Source organism: Dipodomys merriami, unplaced genomic scaffold (assembly GCF_024711535.1).
Source record: "Dipodomys merriami isolate MVZ:Mamm:240054 unplaced genomic scaffold, mDipMer1.0.p SCAF_242, whole genome shotgun sequence".
Lineage (NCBI taxonomy): Eukaryota > Metazoa > Chordata > Mammalia > Rodentia > Heteromyidae > Dipodomys > Dipodomys merriami.
Genome location: NW_027203849.1, coordinates 1498383 through 1510947, shown reverse-complemented (window position 1 = coordinate 1510947; position 12565 = coordinate 1498383). Strand labels below are relative to the sequence as shown.

Here is a 12565-nt window from a genome sequence, read left to right as displayed (position 1 = left end):
AGATACAATTATAACAAAAATTTAAATGTAAATGCAAAAATGATACAGTAAAAGTAAACTAATATATTTGTACATACTGGAACTTCTTGGTAAAGAGAGATGATCAAGAAGGGTGTTGTGGCTCACAACGCTCACAGTAATCCCTGTTAGTTGGAAGAGGGAGATCTGAAGGACCACATTCAAGGTAGCCTAAGTGAAAAGCTATCAGGACACCCATCTCAACCAACAAGGTAAATGGTGTGGTATGACCCAAGATATATAGGAGACATAGGAAGAAAGTTCAAAATCTGGGCAGAAATGCTAGATCCCATCCAAAAAAAAAAAAACTAAAGCAGGCTGCACGCCCCACGCCCCACCCCCCACCCCCCACCCCCTGTGACTCATGCCTTATAATCCTAGCTATTCAAGAAACTGAGATCTGAGAATCTAAGTTTGAAGATTGCTTTGGCAGGAAAGCCCATGAAATTCCAGCAAAGACTTTTATCTCAAATTAATCACTCAAAAGCTGAAAATGGATTATGTGGCCCAACTGGTGGAGTGGTAGCCTGAGTTCAAGCCTCAGGACCACACACATACTCACACTCTCTCTCTCTCTCTCTCTCTCTCTCTCTCTCTCTCTCTCTCTTTCTCTCTCTCTCTCAAAGAAGAGCTGTTCAAAAAATTATCTTTAAGTAGTTGTACAAAGGAGTTGCCACTAGACAAACAATTCATCTTGGTCAATGTCACCCTCTCATCATTCTCCCCCATCCTTCCCCAACCACCCTTTTCTCAATTTTCTTAATATTGTAAGATATGCATTGAATTTTATGACTAAATTCTTTCCTCCTGCTTCTCTTCATTCATGGTTCAAGTGCAAGACTCTGAGCTCAATACCACTCTGAGGGAGAGAGAGAAAGAGACTCAAGTATGTACTTTTGCTAATCCTCTGTAACAAAAACAGGTTTGTTTAAAATACATAAAATCCAAGAGGATGGAGAAAGGAAAACACTTCTACTTATCTTGTATTAATACCAGTGAAGAAAAGTAGATTCTGGTGGTAGAGCGCTTGCCTTGGGCTGAAGAGCTGAGGGACAGTGCTCAGGCCCAGAGTTCAAGCCCCACCCACGACTGACAAATACATAAATAAATGTCTGAATACCCTTTCAACTGCACTCATGGATCTTAGATATATTAAATTCTTTTGGTGGCCTTTAGAATTCTCACTGCTGTGAGCCTGTTGGTCCACAGCCACTCACATTCCTCCTTGGGAATTGAGTTCTTATTTCACATATAGAGTCCCTGCACCTGCTTCCTGACAAGTTATTAGTCCTACTTTGATTTTTTCATAGCTGGACTTCTGACTGCCCACTCTACCCAGTAGTGACAGTTAATCTTGATTGTCAACTTGACTGAGAATGCTTAGCAGACTAGTAAAACACAGCTCTAAGATGTGCCCATGAGGGCATTTCCAGAGATAACTAACTTTCTAAATTAATCCTAAATTAGACCCACCCTAAATATGGATGGTGCTATTTCACAGATTGGGGGTCCAAGTGGAATAAAAGGCTGAGAAGGAGAAAGCAGAACACAGGCTAGTCTGCTCATCCCTGAATACTGTCTCCCTCCCTCTCTTTCTTCTTTCTTCTCTCTCTTCCTCCCTCCTAACCACTATGATGTAAGCTATTCTATTCTGCTATTCTCTTCTTGTCATAATTTATTTGGTTGGCCATGAACCAAAATAAACATTTCACACCTTAAGTTGCTTGCTTCACTATTTTGCCACAGAAACAAAATAGCTAATTAACTCACAAAATTGTCTTGCTGGGACTAAACATGACTATGTGGTTCTCAAGCCTTTGCAGCTGACAGGTTGAAGGAATTTGGACAAGTTTGGAGAGGTAGACTAGAGAAAAACTAAAATAATGTAGGTATAGTTCAATGGGTGATCCTGATAGAAGCTCAGAAGACCAGAATGACTTAGGAATGTGGATAATGAAAGCACACTCATGAAGTTCCAGAGAGGATCAAAGACTACTGGGAACTGAACCAGAAGCTATTCATATTATAGCAGAGAACTTGTCTACATTGTGCCTATATCCTCAGACTTTGTAGGAAGCTGAACTTAAAAGTTATGGACTAATTTTGTGGAGCAAATTTCAGGACAGCCTAGCATTCAGGCTATGGCATAGGTTTTGCTGTCCTCTTTTAGCAGTCCAGGTTTATAGCAAGAATTAGGAGCAAAAGCTAAGTTCCAGTGGTTCACAATTGCAATCCTAGCTACTTAGGTATGGCTCAAGTGGTAGAATGTCAGCCATGAGGAGGACGAGGGAAAGGGAAAGCATGAGGCTCTAGTTCAAGCCTCAGTGCCAGCACCAAAAAAAAAGAAGAAAAAAACCTACACAAAATTTATACTTTCATTTTTAGCAACTTCTCTAAGGTCATGTGTAACTTGTAGTATTTAATGCAAAGCAGCCTAGAGCTATAAAGTATAAGGAATGAAAGGGAAAAGTTTTGATTAGACAATAAAACTCCAACCATATCATACTGTCTATAGTGAAGTAGTTTCATATAACCAAAGTAACATCGAAGCAACAGTATAACCTATCTAAAGTCCATAGATAAGAAAAAATGTTTCCCATGCACGAGGGACTGATAACCAAACTGATAATACAATATTGCCCTCTACTGGATTCAACTTGTAAAGCTAAACCTAGAAGAACTAATAATACTATATAGCATTTAATTTTTTTGTGTATGTACCAGTACTGGGACTTGCACTCAAGGCCCTGTACTCTTACTCTATTTTTTCACCAATGGTTGGTATGCTACTACTTGAGCCACACCTCCACGCTGTCTTTATGCTGGTTAACTGTAGGTAAGACTCTCTGGGATTTGTCTGCCCTAGCTGGCTTCAAATCTCAATTTCAGCCTCCTGAGTAGCTATAGACATGAGCCCTGGCACCCAGCTCCCTATAATTCTTTTAATAAATATATGTCCAACATCTTAGCTAAAATCAAGGTATCAACAGGACATTTCTGGGTAATCAAGTAATAACACCATTTCCTTGCCTTCTCTAGTGTCAAGAGGCACCAGAGTTCATGGCACCACTGATCACCAGGACCCATATGTTGAGAGTTTAGCCAGTCTGGCACAATCCAACTAATTGTCTTCAGGTCTTGTCCATGTTTCTTAACACTCTTACAAAGTTACCATGAGAAAGAAACCTGGTCAAAGGACTTGCTAAAATCTAGTCATGCCAGTGCCTATGTAGAATATATCCCATGTTCTACCAGTTTGACTAGCCTGTAAAAGGAAGAAATTATGCAGACACAATTTGCTCTTAGCAAACCTATTCTATGTTGCAATCAATTACTCCTTATGTTCAGTATCCACAGTTTGCTTTTCTAATTCCTCATCAAGAATCTTGCCAGGAAGGATGCGGGAAAAGATTGAATATGAAAGTTATAAAAATATGAGATGTAAAAAAGCCATAGAATTGGGCAAGTTCATCTATAAAGAACATAGAGGAAAAAAACAAGAATCTTGCCAGGACCAAGATAAACAGATAGTAATTAACAAAGGCAGCTTTGTATTTACTTTTAGAAAAGCAGAATTTAGCCAGGCACTGGTAGTTCACGCCTGTAATCCTAGCTACTCAGAAGGCTGAGATCTGAGGATCACAGTTCAATGCCAGCCCGGGTAAGAAAGTCCATGAAACTCTTATCTCTAATTAACCACCCGAAAACAGCAAGTGGCGCTGTGGCTCAAGTGGTAGAGCACTAGCCCTGAGCTGAAGAGCTCAGAGACAGAGCCCAGGCCCAGACTTCAAGCCCCACAACTGACCCAAAAAAAAAAAAAAAGGCAGAATTGTCCTTATCGGCCTCTAGTCACCTGGGAAATCTGTTCTCCCTTAAAAGCCCTCAAAGATCATGGGAAGTTGCAAGTTCTTTCTGAATCTATCTTGGAATGTAATTTACCCACAACTGAAACCTTGACCCATTTCAAAAAGCTTCACCATGTGGACTTTTCATTCTGCCTTACCAATGATCATGCTTACCCTTTCAGTATGAAAATCACCCCTCCTTGACAGAAGGGACAGAGCAAAGTAGGACTTTCAGAATTCTGTTTTTCAATAATATCCATCACCAGGACACCATCAGTTTGACATACATTTCCACCTCCTTTTTCATATTTCTTTTGCTCTAAATGTAACTTTAAGTATTCTAAATGTCCCTTAGCAATTCTTGCAAGATTTTAATCATTAGTTGTTTTCACATTCTGGTTGCTATTCTAAGAGACCTAAGCCTTCTTTCACTTGTATTAATTTAACTGTACCTTTCCTGTATTTCTTTGAAAGGTGATCTCAAGGTGGCAAACAATTCAATTGTTAAGTTTGGGTAACATAAGGGTTTATCAGGATAGTAATACTATTTCTGGCATTTTCTAAAATGCCACACCTGTAATCCTAGCTACTCAGGAGGCTAAAATCTGAGGATCACAATTCAAAGACCAGATAGACTCTTATCTCCAATAAACTACTCAAAAAAAAAAAAAAAAAAGCTGGAAGTGGCATTGTGGCTCAAGTAGTAGAGCACTAGCCTTGAGTACAAAGAGGCCCAAGGACAGTGCCCAGGCCCTGAGTTCAAGCCCCAGAAATGGCAAAAACAAACAACAAAATAAATAAAAAGTAAATAAATATTTATGTAAATACACAGAAAGACAAGGATCTTCTATTTCTTCTTTTTTCTACAAGTACTCTACCATGGACATATAACCTCAGCCCTTCCTTCTTAATAGACAAGATGTCACTATTTAGCTAAGGCTGGTCTCACACAAACCTACTGCCTCAGCTTCTTGGATACAGAGATTCTAGGTACGTACTCCATTTTTTTCCCTATAGTTTCTTTTGTTGAGATAATTTGGTTTGGATTAAAGTCTGAGCTTTCTAATCCTTGTAAAAATTCTTGCCCAGATTCCTATGCTATTTTTCTTATTACTATGAGACTCTGATTCCAATAAACCTAAGAAAACTGGAAGTGGCTCAAGTGGTAGACTTCTAGCTTTGAGCTGAAGAACTGAGGGACAGCGCCCAGGCCCAGAGTTCAAGCCCCATGACTGACAAAAACAAAACAAAACAAAACAAAACAAAAAAACTTACATAGGATAGGGATGGAAAGGGAAAAATAGGGGAGAATGAAGGAAGGGGTGACATTGACCAAGAAAGCATTGTATCCATAACCTGACTTACGGCATTGTAACCCCTTTGTACAACTATATAATAATAACAATAAAGAATGAACTACAAGGGGCTGGGAAGGTGGCTCAGTGGTAGAGTGCTTGCCTTGCATGCATGAGGCCCTGGGTTCGATTCCTCAGCACCACATAAGCAGAAAAAGCTGGAAGTGGTGCTGTGGCTCAAGTAGTAGAGCACTAGCCTTGAGCTGAAGAGCTGAGGGACAGTGCCCAGGCCCAGAGTTCAGGTACCATGACTGGCAAAAAAAAAAAAAAAAGAAAAGAATGAACTACAACATTTTTTAATTTAAAGATATAAACTGAGAGGAAAGGTTTAGCAGTGATATACAACCAAACTTAGAAAATATGCTTATTTGTTTTTTTTGTTTTGTTTTGTTTGTTTTTGCCAGTCCTGGGGCTTGAACTCAGAGCCTAGGCATTGTCCTTGAGCTTCCCTTTTTGCTGTTACTCAAGACATTGCAACTTTCACAAGTTGCTTAGCCCTTGAAAGTCTGTTTCTAAAACATAAACTACCAGTGAAAATTGTTCTGATGATTAACCAGAAAATTACAGCAGATCAAATCAACCACTTTATTTTTTCATTTGTTCAATTATTTTGTCATAGACCAGAGATATTACTTGAAATCATTGTATTCTTTTTCACTGTCCAGCTTTACTCCATAGTTCTATCCAGTTTCGGTAAGTCTTAATCAATCTGTCCTACTTGTGGCCAAAAAGCATAATCACTCAAAAAGGTGATGGGGGAAGAAAAAAAAGAGTGATGATATAGACAGTGTTTTGGGGATATTCTAGGATTCTTAGAGGAAAGAGGATACATTTAGAACAGAAGTTTTTCTCTATGTTTTATTTAGCAATATGAACAAAGATAGTTTTGCTTATTATCACTAAAAAGACAAACATGAAACTATTTTGATTCCTTTTATCATGAACTAGAAGAGTTGCTTTTTTTATTTTTCATTCCAGAGAATAACAATGTTCATGGGGCTAGGAATGTGGCTTAGTGGTAGAGTGCTTGCCTAGCATGCATGAAGCTCTGGGTTTGATTCTTCAATACCATAAGTAGAAAAAGCTGGAAGTGGCACTGTGGTTCAAGTGGTAAAGCAATAGCTTTGAGGGAAATGAAGCTTAGAGACAGTACCAAGGTCCTGAATTCAAGTACCAGAACTGGTCAAAAAAAAAAAAAGCTCATGATAGCTGACATCATCCTATCCTAGAAGAATTATAAAATACACAGGTATCTGCCTTAATCTCTAGAGTCTTGGTCAAATCTCTATATATCATGCTTATTCAGAGCTAAGACTTTCAAAAAATCTTCTACTAAATGAGAATCTTTTTTCATTTGTTTATTTTTTGGTAGTACTGGGTTTTAACTCAGGTTCTCAAACTTGCTAAGGTAGGTACTCTACCACTTGAGTCACACCACCAGCCCTTTTTTGCTTTATTTTCCAGATATGGTCTCATGTTTTTTGCCTGGGACTGTTGTCAGACTGTTATCCTCACACCTGTGCCTTCTGTTATTACTGTCTTGCATAAGAACACCCTGCTTGTTTGTGGAGATGCAGTCTTGCTAACTTTTGATTGAGTTGGCCTTAGACTACAATTGTCCCAGTCTCTACTTCCTGATTAGCTAGAATTAAGTTAATATGGGCAGTGCTAAGAGGAATAAACTAACTTATATCAAAATTGTACCATTTTCATTTGCTAATTATTTAATTAGCAGCTATAAATTGTTTCAGTAATTCAGTAACAAAAATGTGAAAAATGTAATAGGGAAAGGAATATTTCCATATTTTCATATTTTGAGAAATTCCCAGCATGTACTTCACACATACATTTTTTCCCCTCAGTGCTGAGAATGAAACCCATAACCTTGTGAATGCTACCTAGGCACTCTACCACTAACCCCCTTTTACGTGTGCACACGTGCACCAGTACCAGGACTTGAACTCAGTACATGACTAATGTCCCTTAACTTTTTCCACTCAAGTCTGGTGCTCTCACTTGAGCTGCAGCTATACTTTTGGCTTTTTTTTGTGTGTGTGTGGTTAACTGACTCTCCTGCCAGGCTAGCTTCAAATCTCAATTCTCAAACCTCTGCCTTCTAAGCAGCTAGAATTATGGGTATGAAGCACCAGCACATAGACTTTCTGTTTAGTTGTTTGTGTCTTTTATGTCAGTCTTGGAGCTTGAACTCAGTGCCTGGGCATTAGCCCTGAGCTTTTGTGCTGAAGGCTAGTGCCTTACCACTTGAGCCACAACTGGTTAACTGGAGATAAGAGTATCTCAGATTTGTCTCCCCTGGATGACTTCAAATTGGGATCCTCAGATCTCAGGCTTGTGAGTAGCTAGGATTACAGGCATGAGCCATGGGTACACAGTTCTAATACAGACTTTTTCGAGGGGGGAAGGGAACCAAGAGTGAGACTTGAACTTGGTATCTGACACTTTTTTTTTTTTTTTTTTTTTTTTTTTTTTTTTTTTTTGTCGGTCGTGGGGCTTGAACTCTGGGCCTGGGCACTGTCCCTCAGCTCTTCAGCTCAAGGCGAGCGCTCTACCACTTGAGCTACAGCGCCACTTCCGGTTTTCTGGTGGTTTATTGGAGATAGGAGTCTCACGGTCTCTCCTGCCCGGGCTGGCTTTGAACCGCGATCCTCAGATCTCAGCCTCCTGAGTAGCTAGGATTACAGGCGTGAGCCACCAGCGCCCGGCTCACTTTTTTTTATTGACTGATGTTTTTGGCCTGAGCCTCACCTCTACTCCTCACATAGACTTTCTTTTTCTTATTTTTGCCAGTTGTGGCTTAAACTCAGGGCCTGGGGACTATCCCTGAGCTTCTTTTGCTCAAGGCAAGCACTCTACTACTTGAGCCACAGCGCCACTTCCAGCCTTTTCAGTTTATGTGGTACTGAGGACTCGGACCCAGGGCTTCATGAATACTAGGCAACACTCTACCACTAAGCCACATTCCCAGGCCCTCACACTGACTTTTTTTTTTTTTTTTTTTTTTTTTTTTTGGTCAGTCAGGGGCTTGAACTCTGGGCCTGGACGCTGTTCCTCAGCTCTTCAGCCCAAGGCTAGCACCCTACCACTTGAGCCACAGCGCCACTTCTGGTTTTCTGGTGGTTTATTGGAGATAAGAGTCTCACAGACTTTCCTGCCCGAGCTGGCTTTGAACCGTGAGCCTCAGATCTCAGCCTCCTGAGTAGCTAGGATTACAGCCGTGAGCCACTGGCGCCCGGCCCTCACATAGACATTTTTTTTTCTAATTTTTTATTGTGATTAAGTGATTACATAATTTCCCAAATTTCACAGTATTGTGAGATAGTGATGCTCAGTTAAAGTCACAACACATTCTAACTTTCCTGGAGCAAAATGTCTATCACGGTCTATAACGTCTATGAGTTATGTGAGCTTTTCGATACAGCTATTTCTTCCACATTGGGTGGTATGTACATTTCCTTTGTTTTGCATAGCATCAGCTGTTCCCTCTTTCCCACTTGTTCCCTCCCTCCCATCGCTGCCATTAAGTTGCTTAGTTCATTTTGGTCAATGTCCAGTGCAGCTGATGGGTCCCACTGTTGTAAGTTTTTCCGATTCCCTCTAGTTCTGTATCATCTTCCTGGTTCCCCTCCAGTGTACACATATATACCATACATGTGATCAGCAGCATGGGGTTATTTAGTAGTGATCCGACCAGATGAGTGGAAGTCCTTTGTTTCTTAAGTCCTGTTAATTTTGTCGTATCACCTAACATTTTAGATTTAACATCCACTTATCAGGGAGACCATGTACCGTTTGTCTCTTTGCTCTTGGCTTACCTTTCTCAACATTTCTTCTAGCTCCATCCATTTCCCTGCAAATGCCATTATTTTGTCATTTCTAATGGCTGCATAATATTCCATTGTGTATAGATACCACAATTTTTGGATCCATTCATCTGTGGTGGGACATGTGGGTTGTTTCCATATCCTGGCAATTGTGAACAGTGCTGCAATAAACATGGACGTGCATGTATCCTTGTATACTGGTTCCTGTTGTTCAGGGTAGATGCCTAGAAGTGGTATGACTGGGTCATAAGGGAGGTCAATATTTAGCTTTTTGAGGACCCTCCAGACTTCTTTCCAAAGTGGTTGTATAAGTGTACATTCCCACCAGCAGTGTAATAGGGTTCCTCTTTCTCCACATCCCCTCCAGCATTTGTCGTTGGCTGACTTGTGGATGTGGGCCATTCTGACTGGGGTAAGGTGGTATCTCAGGGTTGTCTTTATTTGCATTTCCTTCACAACCAGGGATGGTGAACATTTCATGTGTTTCTTTGCCATTTTTATCTCTTCATCTGAAAAGTCTCTCTTCAGTTCCCTTGCCCATTTAGTAATTGGTTTGTTAGGTTTGGGAGGGATTAGTTTCTTGAGTTCCCTGTATATACTGGATATTAACCCCTTGTCTGATATATTGCTGGTAAATATTTTTTCCCAATTAGTTGGTTGTCTTTCTAGCTTGGTTGTGATAGATTTATCTGTGCAGAAGCTTTTTATTTTAAGGTAGTCCCATTTGTCGAGTCTCTCTCCAATTTGTCGTGACCCTGGGACTCTGTTCAGGAAGTTCCTTCCTGTGCCTATTAGTTCAAGTGTCTCTCCTACTCTGTCCTGCAGTAGTTTCAGAGATTCAGGTTTAATGTTAAGGTCTTTAATCCATTTTGAGTTGATGTTGGTGCATGGTGATAGGCTGGGGTCCACTTTTAGTCTTCTGCATGTGGCCGCCCTGTTTTCCTAGCACCAGTGGTTGAAGAGGCTGTGTTTCTTCCATTGTATATCTTTGGCTCCTTTGTCAAATATCAGCTGACTGTAGGCATGTGGATTTATTTTTGGATCTTCTATTCTATTCCATTGGTCTTCAGGTCTGTTTTTGTTTCAGTACCATGCTGTCTTTGCTATTATGGCTCTATAGTAGAGTTTGAAGTTTGGAATGGAAATCCCTCCCATGTTGTCTTTATCCCCTAGAATTGTTTTGGCTATTCTAGGTCTTTTGTTGTTCCATATGAATTTTTGGACTGTTTTCTGTATTTCAGAGATGTCCGTCATTGGGATTTTAATTGGAATTGCATTGAATTTGTATATTAATTTTGGCAGTATTGCCATTTTCACCATATTAAATCTGCCTATCCAAGAGCATGGGAGGTCTTTCCATTTTGTAGTATCTTCTGTAAATTCTTTCTTTAACTTTTTATACTTTTTATTAAATAGTTCTTTCACATTTTTGGTTAGGTTAATTCCTAAATATGTTAGTTTTTGGGAGGTTATTGTGAATGGGGTTGCTTCCTTTATTTCCTTCTTTGCTTGTACATTTTCAGTGTACAGGAAGGCGACTGATTTTTGTGGGTTGATTTTGTATCGTGCTACTTTGCTGAAGTGATTTATGATTTCTAAGAGTTTGGGGATGGAGTTTTTGGGATCGTGAAGGTATAGTATCATGTCATCTGCAAAAAGGGATAGTTTAACTTCTTCTTTCCCTATGCAGATCCCTTTAATGTCTTTTTCTTGCCTCATTGCCCTGGCTAAGGGTTCCAGGACTATATTGAAGAGGAGTGGAGACAGTGGGCATCCTTGCCTTGTTCCTGATTTTAGGAGAATTGGTTGTAGCTTTTCCCCATTAAGTATAATACTGGCTATTGGTCTGTTGTAAATGGCTTTTATTGTTTTAAGAAATGTTCCTTCTATTCCTATTTTTTCCAGAGCTTTTAGCATGAATGAATGTTGAATTTTATCAAAGGCCTTTTCTGCATCTGTGGAGATAATCATGTGATTCTTGACCTTGGCTCTGTTGATGTGTTGGATTACATTTATTAACTTACATATGTTAAAACATCCCTGCATCTCTGGGATGAAGCCTACCTGGTCGTAGTGCATGATTTTTTTTATGTGTTTCAGGATTCTGTTAACTAGAATTCTGTTAAGGATCTTTGCATCTGTGTTCATCAAGGAAATTGGCCTGTAATTCTTTTTGGTTGGGTCTTTGCCTGGTTTGGGGGGATGAATGTGATATTGGCATCGTACAATGAGTTTGGGATAGCTCCCTCCTTCTCTGTTTCTCTGAAGAGCTTGAGAAGTATGAGTATTAGTTCTTCTTTAAAGGTCTCATAGAATTCTGTTGTGAATCCACTGGTCCTGAGCTTTTCTTTGTCGGAAGACTTCTGATTGCTTCCTGTATCTTATTGTAGGATATTGGCTTATTTAGTTAATTTACTTCTTCTTTGCTCAGTTTGGGCAACTTGTATTTCTCTAAAAATGCATCCATTTCTGCCAGGTTATACTCTTTAGAGAGTATAACTTTTGAAAGTAGTCTGTTAAAATTGTTTGGATATCTTAGCTACATGTTGTGATTTTTCCCGGCTCACATAGACTTTTAAGTGTACAAAAGACCTTACCTCACAGGCCACGGTGGCTCACCTAGCTACTCAGGAGGCTGAGATCTGAGGATCACAATTCAAAGCCAGATCGGGCAGGAAAGTCTGCGAGACTCTTATCTCCAATTAACCATGAAACCAGAAGTGGCGCTGTGACTCAAGTGGTAGAGCGCTCGCCTTGGGCTGAAGAGCTGAGGGGCAGCGCCCAGGCCCAGAGTTTGAGTCCCACAAAAAAAAAAAAAAAAAAAAGACCTTACCTCTCTTACAGATAGCTGTGGTGGAAAGGATACGGAAAATACCAGGTTGTTGAATTCAAACCCAGAAGCTTCAACCTTTTGGCATACCTAAAAAAAGCATTACAATTACATTAATCCCAAGAATTGATTAAAATCTTACTCTAATCTTCAGAACATGAATTTCTGTTCAGGAAATGACTAAAAACGTTCCAAACTTTCAGATAGAGGATATGGATGTACCTCAGAGATAGCTATTGTGAAACATGTCCCAGGACATGGGTTTAATCCCCAGCACTGCTATGAACAAAATCAAATTTAAATAAAACCTTTCACAGTTGATTCAGAATTCTTATAAACATCCTAAAATGAAACATTTTTCTATTCTAATTATGACCCTGAAAATATTGTAAGGTCCAAAACAGCTACAACTGACTCCTTAGTATAAGTGGTTGAATGTCAGAATGGCCACTGGTTGCCAGTGGCTCACACCTATAAACCTCACTACTCAGAAGGATGAAATCTGAGGATCTCGGTTTGAAGCCAGCCAGGGCAGACAAATCTTAGACATTCTTATGTTCAATTAACCAGCACAAAACAGAAGTCAAGGTATGGCTCAAGTAATAGAGCCTCAGCTACAGGTGAAAAAGCAAGCAAGAACAGTCTGGGGCTGGGAAGGTGGCTCAGTGGTAGAGT

At 39.9% G+C, this 12565-nt stretch overlaps 1 protein-coding gene across 4 annotated transcripts in view; it reads right to left on the bottom strand.

Moving 5' to 3' along the window:
• Window positions 1–12565, bottom strand: part of LOC138835950 (tRNA pseudouridine synthase Pus10) — a 73052-nt gene that overhangs the window by 52849 nt on the left and 7638 nt on the right. For all 4 annotated transcript variants that reach the window (XM_070034530.1, XM_070034529.1, XM_070034532.1 and 1 more), the window contains exon 4: window positions 11894–11980. In XM_070034530.1, coding sequence (XP_069890631.1) covers window positions 11894–11980 — 87 coding nt within the window. The remainder of the gene's footprint in view (window positions 1–11893; window positions 11981–12565) is intronic.